The sequence below is a fragment of the Morone saxatilis genome, unplaced genomic scaffold (genome assembly GCF_004916995.1).
Source record: "Morone saxatilis isolate NCDOM2014 unplaced genomic scaffold, NCSU_SB_2.0 Contig11, whole genome shotgun sequence".
Taxonomy (NCBI): domain Eukaryota; kingdom Metazoa; phylum Chordata; class Actinopteri; family Moronidae; genus Morone; species Morone saxatilis.
This window is the reverse complement of record NW_023339663.1, coordinates 19,513,235-19,531,362: the sequence shown is the minus strand read 5'-3', so window position 1 is coordinate 19,531,362 and position 18,128 is coordinate 19,513,235. Positions and strand designations below refer to the sequence as shown.

The following is an 18,128-nucleotide window of genomic DNA, read 5'->3' as shown; positions in this document are numbered from 1 at the left end:
CTTTATGCTAAGCTACGCTAACCGGCTGCAGCCTCCAGCTACATATTGACTGTACAGACATGAGCTCATCTCTGCCTCTTTACTGTCTTTGAGTAAGTAACAGTTCTTAAGAGAAAAAAAGCATCTTATGTATCTTGTCTGGTGGGAGGCGTCCCCCACTGCCCGCTACATTAACTGAAAAGACAAACATAGGAGGCAAGCAGACAGCTCACGTTTCACTGAAACATACATACACTAACATTACACCAAGACTTGGCAGACTATGCTTTCTAGGGAGATATATTACTATCTCACCTCACTCTGGGGCCCACAGTGCCAGACTGCCCACCTCTACCTGCCGCCTTGTGCCTACCCCGGGCTCAGAGTGTAACTGGTGGGAGGCAGGGCGATAAATCAGACCTCCCAAGACGTTGTGTTAGTGCTCTTATCCTTTAGCCCCAGGTAGCAAGGCTAGTGTAAACCACGGTCAACATATCACTTTGGCCATAGGCCTATGGCTCTCTTGCTGACCTGTGGGTTAATAGAAATGTTGTCAGGCTTTAATATCCAGTCAGCCATACAAAAAAAATTGGAAACTAGAGAGGATAGGAGAGGATAGAAGGAAAGGAGATGACTGAGCTGACTAAGCATCAAAACAAGGAGGTTACATCCTGTATTGCGTATGTGAACGTCAAGATATGACCCTATTAATATTAAGGCAGCAAGGGCTAAACTGCCACAAAATGGACCTAGTTACCGCGAGAGAAACAAATGGGATCAGGAAGAGATAATTAAAGCACCATGTGCACTAAAATTTTTAGCAGAAGGGATGGGATCAGAGATACTGACAGAGATGAGTAGAGACAGACACAAAAAGAGGGAGGGACAGGACACAAAGAGGGGGAACAGGCCGATATGTGAGTCTAATAGATAAAGTACTTCACATTTATATTTAAAATTTTTAATTGTGGTGAACAATGGAGAATCTGATATACATTACAAACAACAAAGACACACGCCAACATTTATCAGCTCTCCAACTCTGCCAACCCATTATCTCCTATCTGTTCAGTGCAAAGAATAGCTTGCCTAATCGTCTGACACTACACCATAATCAAGCTTCCTAAGCAGACAAACCACTGAATTTTTCTGTCCAAATATTGACCTAGTCCTCATGTCTCCTTTCAGTCAGATAGATATATCTGTCTATCTATCTGTCTATCTATCTGTCTATCTATCTATATATGTATCATTTAGAAGGTTGAAAAAAATGTTTGGCGAAACCACTAATTAAATTTCAAGGACTTTAATTAAACGTAATATAAAGGGAAAGGTCATTCAACAATAGCTGACATTACTGATCAGAGGCGCGTGTGTGTGTGTGTGTGTGTGTGTGCGCGGGCACGTGCACATGTGCATTCAGTGTGCAGAAAAATAAAGCAAAGAGGTAAGGAGTAGGAGGAAGGTAGTAGGTGTCAGATTGTGGGAGGTAAAAGATTATAATCATCTCTAGCTTAATGCTTCAGTCTCTTTCTATCACCGTCTCCCGTCCCCCTCCTCCATTGCCTCAGAGCCACCAATAAATTATGGATGCTTATTAGAAAAGGGCAATATTCAGCAGCCAAAATAAACTCAGCAGCAAGAGACATGAAAGAGGCACAAACAAAAAAAAAGTGCTGATGTGGGGAGAGGAATAGTTAAAGTCACAGGGGAACCAGTGGCCAGGCCAGTTAAACCTGGAATGATCTCTTTCTAGGTCACCAGCTTTCAACCCGTGTGCCATGGCAAGCTAATGTACTGCGCTGAGTAAAGCTCTACATTAAGAAGATGCTCAAATGTTGGGTGCTCGTCGACACACACAGATTGCAAATAAAAAGTATTCCAAGCCTTTCATTCTTCCTTGGGCAACATCTTCAAAGTGATGTTAAATTTGTGCGCAATGTAGGCATATTAAACTTTTTCACTTTCTGCATCTCTTGTAGTGCTTTGTTCTATGGCCAGTGGCAAGGCCTCAACTCTCCTGCTGCTGCAAGGGCCTTGCTCAAATCTAAAAAAAACACTGTTAAGCAAAATCATTGATTTAAGTTCATTAAATTTCCTGTTAACAAGCACATAATGAAGCGTCATATTGCAGGCTAATGCAGTTTGGATTCCATCTACAGCACCGACTAATGGTTTCGTGTGACTTTGTCGAGCAATCAATAATTTGGTGTCCCTGTGAACTCTGTTGCTTTGCAGAGTGTGATGTCATGGGATGCAGCACCAGAAAGATGGAGAGACACTTTTCTAGTACAGTTTGTCTGCATTGATGTCGTAACCGTTGAGTCCTTCAGACAAGGAGTCAAATTCTGCGAGACTGTCTTGACATTTTCTGAATTTACCCTAATCCTTAAGTATGGTGAGTGACGCATCATGCTTGTACTGTCTGGGATTACAGTATATCCAGATTAAGTGAAACTTGAAAATCACTGTATATGTATGCAGGGATGTTCGTGACCACTGTGTGGGGACGCATATAAAAAGCTCATCCCAAAAAGAAGAGGAGAGCAGAAGAGTAATCTTAATAATCGTGCATAACAAAACTTAATGTAAAAAAAAAAATAGTGTGCAGCTTTTCCCTTTTCCTTTTAAATGCAGCATCGCATTTCCTCTGTGCACTTGTCCGTCCGATCGCTACTTGATGGACAGGTGTTACAAGCTTTTTGACAGCCTATCAAAATTCACAGAAGTACAATCAATACTACACTGCTGCAAGAGAAGCAGTGACTGATCCACAAGTCCCTGCTGAACCAGCAAACTGTTGCAGTGGGAAGAAAAGTGTGCCTGACGTACAAACACGTCCCAGTCACACAAGCATGTACACACACACACACAGACTCACAGTTTTGCCAGCTCACGCACTTCACATTCGTGCGTGAACTCACACTCACAAGTGCAAAGCACCTGCACACACAGACTCACAGGCCTGAGCTGACAAAAATGCACACATCCAAACACACCCCAGAGAAGGCTACAGTAAATGAACCTCACAGCCGTCCAAAGCGCTGACATCAATCAGGCACGCTTACACTGTTCGGTTCCCGACGGACGGTGAGTCGCATCTGTCTGCTAGAGCAAGTGCTAAACAATTCCAAAGTGAAGGAAACCATTTTATGCATATCCACATACACTGCGAGTGAGCGTGCCAGACTTGTTGGCTCCCCTCCCAATCTTCCCTACTCGTGTTGTTTACTGCAATTGTGTAAAATTGTGAAACCATTTGTTCTCATTGAATGACTCTTTTTAGTGATGATGGTTTACCTACATGAAACAGTTGTTGCGCAGGTATGCACAGCTGAGCACCGCCACTACACAAACCACATGGGAAACTGGGGCCTGTGTTAGCTGGCCAGTATGATTCCCAGAAATCTTTGGGGACTTCTCCTCCTTCTGCAGAGACTGAAAGGCTGCTGTTGCGCATAGGACAAGCAAGCTATAAAACTGGGGGAAAAAAATCATATATATAAAAAAAACCTAAATATCATTGCAGCCTCTACCGCTGGCACTGACTGCGTACCTCTCTGCTTCGACCCACTGCGTATTTGTGACAGAGCCCACGAGGCGCAGATGCACAAATTCTTCATGACAATCAGTGTATCACCCTGTAGAGAACCCAAAACTGTTTCATACAGTTATTATGAAAAAGAAAATGAGGACAAGAATGCACAAGGGCAAAGAGAAGTGAGCCTTCTGCAGGACTGCATAACTAGATCAGAAAAGTCAGTCCATGAGGAGACAACTGATGCACTGAATGCACATCCCTGCAAAATGATTGCTGGCATTGAAACTAAGTTCTGAATTGCATATATTTTTTAAACCGTTACGTTTCCAAACTATGTAATATATGTACGCTGGAAATATTTCGGAAGGAGCATAACAGCGAGTTGAAAACAGATTTATGGTAAATCCTGGCTTTATCAAAGCGGGTAAGGCCTACACCTGCAGGTTTCAAAAAAATCCCACATAAGTAGATGTGATGCTACTAAAACTCTGCTACTAAAGGTACAATCTTTTTCATTGTAAGGCCATGTTTGACATTTCCTATAAAAACAGATAGTGGGAAAAGAAATGAGCTTCTTGAGATCTCAGCCAGCACTGTCACAGTACACAGACACCGCTCTGTCTGCGAACAACAAAAATACTTGCTTTAATATTGTTTATTAAGGCATCAGTGTAATGCTTTAAAAAGGTGTCAACTGGTGGTCAAAACAAAATCCATAACAAGGCAAAGAGAAGATCTGATAATTGTCCATGTAAGTTATCATTTAAAGTAATACTGACACCTGCATATGAAGTATTAGAGTGGAAAAAGCCAGATTAGTTAGCGAGGGCTTCTACAGTACATGGACCTTTATGCTTGACAGATTGTCAGTATTTCTCAGTGTGACGGCAGGCTACGGGATTGCTTATGACAACAGCAGTCTATGCTACTATGACTAAACAGACCTTGTTTTCGATAGCTGCCACATGTCTTCAAACATCAAAATCAAAGTATCAAAGCTGACAGATCAGTTTGTGTGTTTGCCTTGCCCAAAGGGACGGCAATGGATGCATATCTGGACAGGTGCCTGTAGCTGAAGATACTGAGCCTTAATAGTACAGCGAGACCGTCTTGAGGAGAGGGACAAAATCTCTGCTTTATACCTAAAAGCACAGCGTGACTGTCCTGTTTAACCTGACAGACACGGAGCCTCGTCTCAGGGAGCTCTGCCAGTTTTTTATCCTCATCTTGAAACCTGTTGTCTGTATGTGTGCGAGTGTGTGTGAGTGCAGTAAGCATAGTGGTGAGTTAAATACTGGCCAAACTATAACCTCCATACAGTAATAACCATAAACCTTTAAACAATAATTTTAAAGTTTGATCATACTTTGTGTAATAAAGCACTAATCTGTAGGCTTAATGGGAATTTTCGCCATAAAGATTAATATCAGCCTTAAAATGGAATTAGGTTGGATTTACAGCAGGTGGGTTTCCCCTCCACCACAGAGCTGGATGTTTTCCCAGCCTCCTCTTGTGAATTCTAAGAAGTAATATCTCCCTCTCAAGTTAATTTGCTGTCGATCTCCCTGAAGCTATTCTCCCAGTAGTTTAAACGCCAGTTATTATACTGTCTCCTATTAGCGCGTTGCACTGAAACCCGGACAATATGTGGCACAGAGAAGCCCTTAATTAAGGTTATGGGCTAATAATTGAACAAATTAACATTGCTGCTGCAGTGGAGCTCAGTCAGCCTGCACTAACAAAACATGCATTGATGTAATAATAGGAATACATTTGTAAATATCACGTTCTTACCGTAAACTCCTTGGCCCCAAGCGAGAGGACAGACACTAGAAAATAACAAAATCCAGAAAAGCTCCATGTTCAGCTCAGTTCCCTCATAACCTAAGAAAGAGTGAGACACAACGGAGGGAGAAACAGGTGAAAACAGAGGCACAGGAGGGAACAGCCTGCAAATTTATGTGACAAACAAGAGGCGACAGCTGAGTGATTGTTATCTAAAAGGAAGAAGAGGTACTGTCAATTGTTTTTTTTCATGTTCAACTATGTCCTCTTCGACCCCTTAATCCGTGAAAATAATATCACAGAGCAATTTAGCCCCCCCAGCCTGCACTGTTTCGCTCAACTTAAAGGACGCGTAATTCAATCACAAATGGTGGATTATACAAAGTTTACAAGCGGGGGCTGTGTGTGTTAGAACATTGGAGAGTGATAGGATTGTCTGCTGTTTAGCATGACTAAATCTGTGCCTCTCCTTGCTGAAAGGGTGGTGGGTGGGAGAGGGGGGCAGGCAGGTGTAGTCAGAACAGGAGTAAACTGAGGACTGACTGCAGTGTTCATGGAGGATTAGCTATAACAAGTAGGGTCATGCACCTTAGACCCCACCCACACACACACACACACCACCTTTGCTTCAGATCAATGAAATTATTCCTCCTGTTCCTGCAGTATGGAAAGGGCCATAGGTATATTCCAATAAAGAAAATGCACTTTTTTTGTTTCTATTGATTTTCTCCTTAAATGCATCACTGTGGATCACACGTTGGTGTTATTTCTCTGCACAATTCATGACCTGTGGAAAGCAACCTGAAGAAAAAAAAGATGAAAGGCAGCTGGAGTCAGGAGGCTAATGGACCCTCTTTATGTGACTCTTCTGACGGAACACGAGGGTTTTCTCCGACGTCTGGCCCTCAAATTTGTATAATGGCTCTGGGTCGGCTGCATTGACACGTTACATTACACAGCGCTCTGTGATCAAAGTTTCATTATACGATGCATGTAAGTTGGTAAGCAGCCAGGGTGCGCTGCATGAGACTTGTTTGCACTAAGATGTCTAATATCGTCATATTGCCTGCATAAAAAAGCTGATGCAAATTCAAGAAAGGCGAATATGTAGACCACCAAAATTTGAATGTCATCGGTTTGGCATACTAACTGTAATCACAGCAAGGATGCTCATGATACTGATCTAGAACAGAGCAACAAAAACAATCGCCTGCTTTAAGATGCTCATAATTTCATTCTTACGCACAGAGAAAGCAAAATGCAAAGTCATTAGATAAACCCAGACAAAAACTAAAAATGTATTCTCTGTACAGGCATGTAATCCCTGCCGCGTCTCTACCTTGTCTCCGAGGTGCCGTCCTTTGGGTCAGTCCGCTACCCAGCGCAGCGCGCACTCCTCCCGGCTCAGCGAAGAGGACTCCTCCGCTCTCCGTGAGACCAACCCGCCTCCGCGTCTCTCCACAAAATGAGTAGAAAAGTTATATATCCTCCTCCAGCTGAGCGTCCGCTATGAGCTTTGAAATTCCCGTAGAGTATAATGGAGAGTTTGCCGAGCTCCCAGACCTCTCAAATGATCTCCTTGGTGTGTTAAACTTTTATTTTACGCACATAGAGGCGGGCAGCGGAATCTTACCGCTGCTCGGGTCCACAGGAAGAGTCCCTCTTCCTTAGGATAAAAATAAAACCACTTTCCCTTTGAAAAACTCAAGCAAGGCTAGTTTGGAGGGGGTGGGAGGGGTGGTCCACACACCCCAGTCTTCTCTTATGTAGATTATCTACTTTTAAAGGCGTGGTAGAAATGGCTTTACTGTCTCTCTCCCTCTCTCTCTCTCTCACCGGTGACAGTCTAGTGAAGCCCCTCTAACACAATCATGCGCTCTGAAAATGAGCTCCCCTCCGCTCGTTCAATCGGCGCTGTGTCTGTGGACTCCAAGTGATGCTGGCCAAGTGGAATATGTGCGCTGACTGAGAACGACCGCCCCTGTCTGTAAAGGGAGAGAGAGAGATGGAGGGACGGAGAGAGGGGAGGAGGGAGGACAGAGGCTTACACATAGATGCGCTCAAGCCTCACAGCTCCACACTGAACAGGTTGTCAAAAGAACAACATTTGCTCCTCTTTCCCTCTCTCTCTGTTTTCCTCCTCCCGGTCTCCCATTCACTCTGGAATAGGTTTTCAACCCTTTTTGGGGTGCCACAGGATGTCTTTGAGAGCCCACGGGGCTGCGGTGGTTTTTGTGTTTTGCTTTGTTGTCGACTTTTTGGCGGAGTTCGTCAGCTGCGGTGCCACCAATCGTCAGTGCCAATTAGAACTGAAAGGCGCTCCGAAAGTTTTTTCGGCCTAATGGAGGAGCCTTTAACACCAACAACCCCCCTCCCCGCGGACCAATTATTTATGACAGCAAAAATAGACTGACTGTTGAACCCCATACACACACATTAAAAACCAACACACATTTACACCGACTCTCTGTCTCCAATCTCAGGCACCACGGTTGTAACGGCGGGTTTTTAACTTCACAGCGTTGCCACAAGGGGGCGTGTTTCAGCGCATTACCACTAATGGGGTGCACGTGCGCATGTGAGGGTTGTTTGTGTACGTGTTAGAGAGAGTGTGTGTGTGTGTGTGTGTGTGGTGATGAGGTTTAAAATGAGTGAGTAAAGTGTCCTTGATTTTTTTGTTGGTTTATCACAAAGCAGCATCTCTGTGAGCAGCTGGACAGAATGAAACAGACATTTAAAATATCAAACAGGCTGCTTATCAGGGCAGAACAAGCAATCTGTTATTGAAGAGAAGGAAATTCAATTTCGGTGCCTTTATTTATACAGTGCAGCAGATGTCATTCCTCCTCTCTTCATTTAAATTACATTCATGACTAAAAACGACTTTATTATGTGACGATGGCAATGATGACTTGAACTATATGTCTTCATTTATTTGTTGGAAAGAGAGTATGATAAAAAGTGGAAGGAATAAGAAAACGGCGTAGAAGAAGTTGCCGCTGGAAACAGTCTAAACAATGACACGGCAGTGATCATCAGGCTTGGAAGCATGTAAAGCCTGTAAATGTATAATACGAGACCCTACAACAGAGAGATATTAAATTGCCCATTTTCCTTCTTCTTCTTTTTTCCAGGCTCATTTATTACATGACTGGTTCTCTTTGTTCAAATAATTCTGTTTGACAAAGAAATAAATCCACATTTTAACCTTGAGGATCGACTGCAGATGAATATCTGTTTGGTAAATGTTTAGTGTGAAGCGCTGAGTGGGTGGATTTTCAGTTTCAGGATGATGGGTGTGTTGGAAAGTTCATGTTGCATCTTACTCAAAACCATGTGGTTCTAATCCATTATAACTGCATGATCTCAGCACATAATGTAACATTAATATCCCACAGATCATTTACTTCTACCGGTAAAGCACTTTAACTTTTTTTCTGACATCAAATATAATAATTGTGTGACCTGTGATTTATATGTTGTACAACTGAACATCTGCATTAATCATAAGCACCTACAGTCAGTTTCTGTTTGGTCTTATCTGCCATTGATTCATTTTCTGGGACTTAATTTGTAGACACACACACACACACACACACACACACACACACACAGTATTAAGCAGAGGCTGTGTTTTACTCTTGAGCTGTTGACCTGCTCAACAGGTGGTGCTGAAGGTTGCTCAAGGGGACCTCTGTAGTTGAGGCAGTGAAAGAGCATTTCTCATTCTGTTCTGCTGCCAATCTTTCTCTTTCCCCCAAATTGTCTGGGACTTGAACTAGCAACCCTACAGTAAAATTCCATCAGTCTATTCTGCAGGCTGTCCAAGCCTCTGATGTTAAACTTCAAAGTGGTCTGTGCTACTGTATTCTGAGTGCCTTCTTCACATATTCTGCTGAGACAAGCAATGTTAATTAAACCAACATGACAGTTTGGAACACGTTTACTCAAATTAAAATTTTACCAAATAATCATCAGTGCACCTATACTGTAAAATTTTTTATTTGTATGATGGTATCATCCAGAAAAATAAACTTTGACCTATTGCATAAGGTATTACAACTGGGGGACTTAGAAGTTGGAAGCACCAGAAAAAATGATAGATGAATTTGTTACCCATTCTAATTAAAGTACTTTAACTATACTTGTTATTCATCTGAATTATAATCATGATTACTGGGAACAAAGTTTTTAGAAGAACAAACTTTTAACTCAGATTGTTCTGTGCCTAACCACCACTAACATTTGTACACTTCAATCATTCCTGGCCAACAGTGAGCAGTAAACATCTGGGGTTTTCATCTGACATTCCTAAACAGAATCAAGACACTCAGAAATTACTTAGCTCTCTCAATCCAAATGAATCTTTTATTCAGGGTAAACAAAATCATGGGATCTGGCTCAAGAATCTGTCTCTTTGCTTCCTTCCTTTCCTTTTTGCTCCTCATCTTGGGCTACAGCCAGCAGTCTTGGCATGTCTTGCTGAGAGCGCATCATTGCTGCTTAAGGCAATGAATCTCAAAAGACAACATGTTGTAGGAACAACCTTGGGTGGCAGCCACACACAAACACACATACATACACACACACACATTCATCCCACCACATGAAACCATGTTTTCTCCAAGAATTGCAGAAGGCTTCTGAGAGAAGCAATTATTGCCGTGGGTGTAGAGAGCCAACAAAGAAGTGAACACCGACAACAACAAAATACTACACTTGCCAAATTCTCTATTTTGACTCTACTGCAGTCACACAGACACACTTCTCACCTTTTAGTAACTTGGTGGAGTTGCACGGTCAATGTGACAAGGACATCAGTCTTACATCTGTTACAGGTATAGGTGCCACACAGTTTTCATTCAGTACTCTGTTGTCCTGTGTGCGACATAAGCTTGTAGGGACTCCCACTCTCTTGTTGTGAGTAGTAATAGACCAATTAATTGGTCGACTGATTTATTGGGATGATTATCTGGCATTTTGAGATTATTGGCATTGGCCAACGTCTGCTCACAAGGCAGATAAAGAAAAATGTCTTCAGACACATCCACAGGGAGCCTCGTCAGTCTGGCTCGCCGATGGGAACGATATTGCGCTTTGGTTATGGTTTTGGGAAGGTGGTGAACAAGGGTGTTTTCAAGCCGTGTACTGTAACTCATGTATCCTGCTGTGGCATTATATATTGGCCATCGGCAGCCCTGCTTTCTAAATATCGGCATCGGCCATTGAAGAAACGATATCGGTTGACCACTGGTGAGTTTTTGTGTAAGCCTAGAAAGTTACAAATATAAATACAGCATTTCCTTTCAGAATTTATATTTTTGAAGTTGCATTGTTTACATCCATGTTTACCTGTTAGCAGTCTTCTTCTTCACTGCCTTCGTAGGTACTGCTGCAGTTGTTGCGTGCATTTACTGGCACCTTTGGAGTGGGATAGCTCATACAAATGTTTTTTGTGAGAGCATGGGTGCTAAATTATATGTAATTATATTATAATATTAATACTTTATATATATATATATATATACAGAAAGCACAACCAAATGTATTAATTGATTTAGATTCAAGAGATATGATGATCCCTTTGCCTTATTCATTAATAAAATATTTTAGCGGAAAATTAAATTTTAGAAACTTTCACTGAAAAGCAAACACCATCAGTGTGTGTCTGTCTCTGCCTGGCTCCTTCAATCAATGGGTAAACAAGAAAAGTTAATTGGTTTTATTATGGAATATCAAAGGTCTGAGGAAACTGGAGATGTATTAGGTGAGTCCATTTATATATCACCTTACAATGAAATATAGCTGTGCTGCCAAACATATAATCTCAAAACAAAGGTACTAATAAAGAATAATGTAAGAGAAGAAGAGGTAAGAAGAGGTAATGGATGTTGTCTGAGACTATGGAAATGACATGATTAAATATTTTCTGTAGCTAACATATAAGAGAACTTGAGTAACTCAAACATGTGTTGTTCAGAGCAACTTCTCAAATAGTTGTTTTCCATTCTGACATTGAGCTTGAAGAAAATTCCTACAATTAACATCTTGTGATAAATAAAACTCCCTGTGGGGTCTTAACAGTAAATGTACTATCTCTCCAGCCCAGACTGTTATTTTTGCAGCCCATCAGAGCACTGCACACAGTAATGTGATCTGAGGTGCTTGGTTAAAAATTTTTTCTGGTACCATGCTCTGTAATTGATGTTCCCATCAGTGTAATTCAATCAGAGCTCAAAGTGCTGTATATCAGCACCAAGCACTTCCCCACATAGAAACAGCTAAATGGACAGAAAAGATACACTTGAGACTGGCGATAATTTCATTGTCTGTCTGTGAGTGTGTATGTGTGTGGTAGAGACACTGGGCAAAAGAAAAAGCAATATAACTCTGTTAAACAGAGATGTGATGACAGACATCTCATCTAGACAACTCAACATGTCAATACAGAGACAAGGAAGGAAAATGTACGATGCAAAGGGCTAAGAGGATTCTGGATTCCTGAGAGAGATTAAACATTAAAAAGGCAAACTGAGTTCAGTAGCTTAATATGCATAGTTATCTTGGTTCTATGAGCACAGGTGGAGCAATTCATATTGTGTCTGGTTCCAGACAATCAGGATAACCTTCAGTAAACCAGTAAAAGCTGCATAAATGTCTGCAATACCCTAACCACATGCTGTCAAGTCAGCAACTAGTATAATTGGGTGATGAAGTTAGAGGGTACTACCTGTGCTCAATTTGGGTGATCATCCAAAACCCTACTGCACAAGGGACAGGAAGTTAAAGACATCCCAACCAATGCTGATTGACCTACATAGCAAGCTGCATGATCTCAAGAAGAAGGTATAGGTAGAGATGAGGATTCCCAAAGCATTTAGAAGTCAGAGCTGTACCTCAAGTCAGCAACCATTGCACCTTGCAGGGAGGGAAGATTTCCTAGGATACCACTCCAGTGAGGCTGGGTCAGGAGTGGCAACGGAGAGGTCAGTGTCTGATTTATTGTGCTGCTCTCTCATTCCCTGAGAGAAAAAGGATCTACGGTTTCAGTATAATAGCCATTTTTTCTTTTTCTTATTTTCTAAATGCATTAACATACACATATGTCAAATTAAATGATAACCACTTGTGGCATACACAGGTGAGGTTAATCCTGTTTACAAAAAGGAGTGAGCAAGCCCATAAAGCTCCTCAGAGGCCACTTCCTGTTTTCATAGAACAAAGGTTGTGTATATGCACATTATTCATTGTGTGTAGAATAACAAGTTAACATTAAACATTTATGTTTCTGCCAACCCCGGATTTCTGATCATGGTAAATAAAGAATGGTTACGGTTAGGAAAGTTAGGAGCCCACCATCTCCACACCTTTTCTACTTTACTGAGCTAAATCAATGGCACACTAGTTCGTCACTGGCACTGAACGATGGCATTTAATGCAAATCACTACTGCATAATTGTCCATTGTGAACATAAGTGGCAGGAGTTGTGTGCTTTTCACATTTTGCTCAGTTTCATCTTCCAATACACTATCTTCCTTAAGGGCAATTTGATAAACTTGCAGCCATCTTTTGTTGGCAGTTTGTGAGAGAAACTATTTTGAAGACATAAACTATTATCTTTCTTTTCCAAAGGTAGACAAAGGGGCAGAAATTAATATCAGACTGGCTACAATATCATAGAAAAATGGAGCATTGACTAATATCTGTCAAAAAGTTTGCTCTTTTGCTTTGGTACAATGTCTGTTGTTCGCTGAAGTTATGGTGTATTATGCAAAACCAATCACCACCAGTGAAAAATGCCTTCCCTAGCGTGTAGTAACAGAAATCCTGTAGTCCTCTTAAGGTGATGGATAATTTGCTGCACCTACATAGCCTCTAAAAAACAAAGTAAACAATGAAAAAAATCATGATCATCAGTCACAATGTACAGCCATAATATTGTGTGTTTTTGTGTTAGACAAGCAGACAGAGGAAGCAAAGCTGTCCACGAGTGTGTGACACCAGCTCGTCCATGTCAACTTCTCCACCCGCCCCACATGCACACACAGCCACATAAATACACACACACGTACGTCCAAGAAAGGGTCATTTTTCACTTGGTAATTGGCGGCGAGGCACATTGCCCTTGGGATTCGATAATTCATAACCTCCTCCCATCCGATATCGGATAGCGGGTAGAAATGGGCTGAGACGAGGGATGGTGTACGCAGAGGGTAGAGGAGGGGGAGGCGGCATCATTAGAGAGGAGAGGTAATGGCTCTTATTGATTCCGCCCCGCCGGGCCCCCTCACCATTTCATGTTTAAAACAACACTGATCCTCATTACCCAAGCAGCCGCCACCGCCCTGATAAGGAAGAGAGGAAAGAGACAGAACGATGACGTGAGAGGAGAGGGAAGGGGTAAAGACAGTGTTAGGGGAAAACAGAGGAAGGGAAGGAAAGGAGAAAGGTGGGTACGGAGGAGTAAGAGCACGTAGGAAAGACAGAAACAGAAGGTGAAAAGGAGGAAATAATCAGGGGGAGGAAGGAAAAGGAAGAAAGTGGGAGCACAGCTTGTGTTTTGCTGTCTTAATGCCTCAGTTTGAGTAGTATAAGTAATTACTGTCACCCTTTAATGCGTGTAATGCAGTATTACTTGTTTAAATCTCTATACCTCCTCCCCAACCCCCCCACAGTGTGTAATAAGGCTAAAGAATTGACTCAAACACAGACTGCAAGCATCTGTCTAATAATTCTCTGTGCTATTATCCTCTCTTTGCTGCTAACACACAGCTCTCTCTCTGTGTCTTTGGCCACAGGCAAACACTATCATTACTGCAACAGTAGTATAAGCTCTAATGTGTCTCTCTCTCTCCCTCCCTCTCTCCTTACTCTCTCCTTGACTCTTTCCAAATTTTTGTTTTTATTAGAAGGAGGTAATTTGCCATCTCAAATTGCTCCAAACTCACAACTGGGAGATTGAATATTTTATTTATTTCCAAGCCTGTATTTGCTGGTACCTAAGGACCAATTCCAATTTTCACTCTCTCTCTTTTCCCCTCTTTTTCTTAGTAGTCAACCATGTGTCCATGATTTCTCGTGAATCCAGTGGTAAGACACCTCTTGGATGGAGCTCATTTGTTTATATGTGTGTATGTGCTTGTTTGGTGGGAAGGGGTCTGAAGTTGAAAGTCTTCATCAAATTTTAAGACTAAGTAATTTCCTTTCTTTTATATGTATCCTGTTCAAAAAGGCTTCTGGGCCAAGAATTAACATAGATATTAAGTTTTTCAGCTACATGAAGCTTAAAATAGCTAAGCAGAGGTGTTAGCTGCTTCATCAGTCCTACTGTGTGCAAGATGGATAAGTACACACAGTAGGAGCAAGATGGATAAGATAAAACGATACCAAAATGCTATTTATGCTAGTCACAGAACAGCTAGTACATTGTTAATATCATGCCACACTTATGAAATCTGGTGTGGCTGCGTTACTGGTACCTAGAAATGCACGTTTTGAGTCGCATTTATTCATATACCAGAACTAACAGAGGTAATTTGCTTTATTTTGAATATGCAATAGGCATTGCAATAATATACCAAATATATGGTACATTTATTTACCATTTATTTTTACTTTGGTGTTGTTTTTTGTTCACAGAGTTGCTTATTTTCAAGCCATCTGTAAAGCCTAGTTCAGACAAAAGATCTGAGACGAAAGCAGTTGCATTCAGAAAACCTGCTGGTTTACACCCAAGCAACTAGACAGTGTATCATCTCCATAGCAACAACACTCTTTACTTCTATTCTAACTGCCCACTTTTAAGGATTTCTTTGTAGCTGAAAATAATTCGTAGCATCTAAAAATATGTATGATGATAGTGATAATGTAGTGATATAGTTCCATCCAGACCATTAGCTTGGTAAGAAAAGAGACAGGTTAAGTAAGAAGCCAAGCTGAGCTGTTGGATAAAGTGTGTTTGTGTTTCTGATTCAATTGTTGAGTAAATGAGTTCAGTCTTTTACAGTTGGAATCAAATCTTATGTGCACTAAGACTATTGCTAGTGTGTAAGCAGAAGCCCTCAGTGCCTGTAGCCTCAACCAGCTACCAGTGCCAAACTCTGTATACTCCCCTCCATTCTTGTTAAAATGTCAGTTGTTTTTTTTGTCTAATATTTGTTTACATTTTGACAAATTAGCCATCATTTAAGGTATGCCAAATTAGCTATTAGCCATTCAAGTTTGCAGTGAACCCCAAATGACACCTATTATTGGAATACTTTGATACTCTTTGAAACTAAACCGAAATTCTTCAGAAATTCTTCTCAGTCTCACTGAAAGGTTGCTTGTAACACAGCACACTACTCTCATGCCCTGTGACAGGCTCCTACTACTAGGTAAGACCCACTTTCTTGTAGCTTGGCAGCCAATCGAAAATGGCAAACCTGACACTTACGCACAGTATGTTTTATGTGTATAGATGAACTATCTGGTCATATCAACATGTCAAAATATCAGATCATTTTTGTCAAGAGACCAAGAGATTTCATTGATTGCGTTTACATGTCTTTCTGTGTGCACTTTTCAAGATGAATGCATCCTTTCAGTGGAATCTGTACTAGAATCATGAGTCCTTCAGGCTTTTTCCATAAATTTTTCTAACTCATTATCCACACAATGCTAACTAATATTTATTGTTGAAGGCTCCCTTTTTTCCATGAGATCTTCCATTCTGCATTAGCTGTGTAACCATGACAAGCACACTGAACCCACTTGCATCTCTCAGCAGCTGGTTGTCGTAACTTCCATTGTGATTCTTAATGGCAGGTGAAAAGAGTGAATTAAAGCTATGCAATTAGATCACCTTTGCAGTAAGGGAGTAGTGCAACTGTTAAGTGCAGAAAAGAGGATCTTTACATGGACTACTCTCACATATAAAGCATGTCCCCTTTATTTCTGGATAAAAGTCGTTCCTAGAGAAACCACGTCAGCTTCGGCGCCACAAATCGCTTTTCTGCTTTTTCTCCCCACACTGACAGCAGAGGAGTCTGGGCTACCAAAACAGTCAGTTGTCTCCCCACCCATGCCCTCACCCTGCCTTCGCTCTGATGCCCTTTCACTCTGCCCTTGTTCCCTGACAAAAAAACAAGCAGCCGACACTCTCCACTCCCTTTCAATTACAGGTCCTTTCTGACGCCCGCTATCCCCATACAGGCCTGTTAGCAGGGCAGAGGAGGAGAAAAGGCAGTAAATTGGAGAGGTCGACCCCTGAGGGGATAATCCTTGTTCTGTGGCATGTTGAGGGTCAGCTCTTTGCATCCTGCATAGTAATGAGCAGAGCATAAGAAATAGAGAGAAGAAAGACTGATTATTCTGATTAGCTATGCATTCTTCCCTCCGTCTAACACTGCCATACACACACACTTGCACAAAGCCTGACTAGCCAGCCAGCAGATCCTGAGATAAGCAAGCTAAAGGGCAAAGTGTCCACAAAGCAGAATGCACACAGAAAATCATCAGCAGACTGACATGTCGGTCCTCATCTTCTGACCTCACAGATAAACCACTAGCTGTATCAACTCAGCCACGGCCTGAAAAGCCATCATGGCCCCAAAGCGGCACGGCTGCTTCTACATCAAGTGCAGTGTGTGAATCAGAGTCGGGCATTAATAAATAATGATTTGCCACAAAGAGTCTGTCTAGGTCTCTGCATTCCCATCTCTTGGATATGTAGTCGCCATCCTCTCTGTGTGCATGCATGTGTGTGTGGTTACTAGTGGAGACATACTTTCCGCAAAATGCCTCTATTGATGGTAGTCAAGTCAATGGCATCCTTGCAATAGTCATCCACACAGTCAATTACCTCACATAAAGGCGGGTTATCTCCCAGATAGTCTGTGCTGGAGCTGGCAGTGTGCCCAGAGTGTCTGTTAGGCATGAATGTCTTTCTTGATACAGCTCCTTTTTTAGGAAATAATAGGAATTCAAATGTTGGGCCTATCTGCAATTGACACTTGAATGTGCAGAGAAACTGAGGTCAAGGCAGGAGAACAGTTTCCATTTTTTGCAAGGACCAGATCAAATCCCAAACCTACCTTCTCAGTTGGGGTTATGTTTAGGTTTGTGTCCTGTTAATAATCCCATTGGTGATGATTTTAAATATTGGTTAACTATATTTGACCATACATGTAGTTGTGAGGCAGGTAAGAGACATTGGCTTTAATCTCACCACGTCCAGTTGATATTATAACCCAGGGGTTGCCGTACTTCTGCTGCTCCAAATGAGTTTTTTAATCTCTGGCTCATTGAGTATTCTAGTAGTCTTTTGATGAGGGAATGAGGCAGCAACTGGACTGCTATATTGCCTGAAGTTTCTACTTGTTCCTTTTATCATACACAATAGGGATTTTTATCTGCTACATTTTATGTGTTACTGAAGTATGTGTTACTTTAGTAATTACTCATCAGCAGATGAGATGCCCACATAGCAGACACATTGCATGTTCAGTAGGCATTATGGTTTATAAGCAGCCAGCTCGGGGGTATTTACTGACCTTCAACATGTAGCTTAGCCTTGGTGATTCAGTGCTCCAGAAGTCTTGTCCTCACAATGAAGCTGTAGCGCTTTGAGCTAAAGGCTATAATGCTGACAATGCTAACATGCTGATGGTTGGTAACTATAATGTTCACCATCTTAATTTAGCATTTTAGCATTCTAACATTTGCAAATTAACAAAAAGTACAGGTGAGGCTAATGGTAATGTAATTAGTTTTGGACAAATTGAAATTTTGACCTGATGATGGCACTAAAGTAAAAGTTAAAGGATCACCAAAGTGATTACA

The 18,128-nt window shown here is 41.6% G+C and overlaps 1 protein-coding gene across 2 annotated transcripts in view; it reads right to left on the bottom strand.

Annotated features, from left to right (window-relative positions):
* The window catches only part of LOC118321290 (MAM domain-containing glycosylphosphatidylinositol anchor protein 1), a 165,663-nt gene extending 158,441 nt beyond the window's left edge, over positions 1–7,222 (bottom strand). For both annotated transcript variants that reach the window (XM_035652559.1, XM_035652560.1), the window contains exons 1-2: positions 6,645–7,222; positions 5,315–5,404 (exon numbers count right to left, since the gene is read on the bottom strand). In XM_035652559.1, the coding sequence (XP_035508452.1) occupies positions 5,315–5,381 (67 nt within the window). In that variant the 5' untranslated portion in view covers positions 5,382–5,404; positions 6,645–7,222. The remainder of the gene's footprint in view (positions 1–5,314; positions 5,405–6,644) is intronic.
* Positions 7,223–18,128: the final 10,906 nt, after the last annotated feature.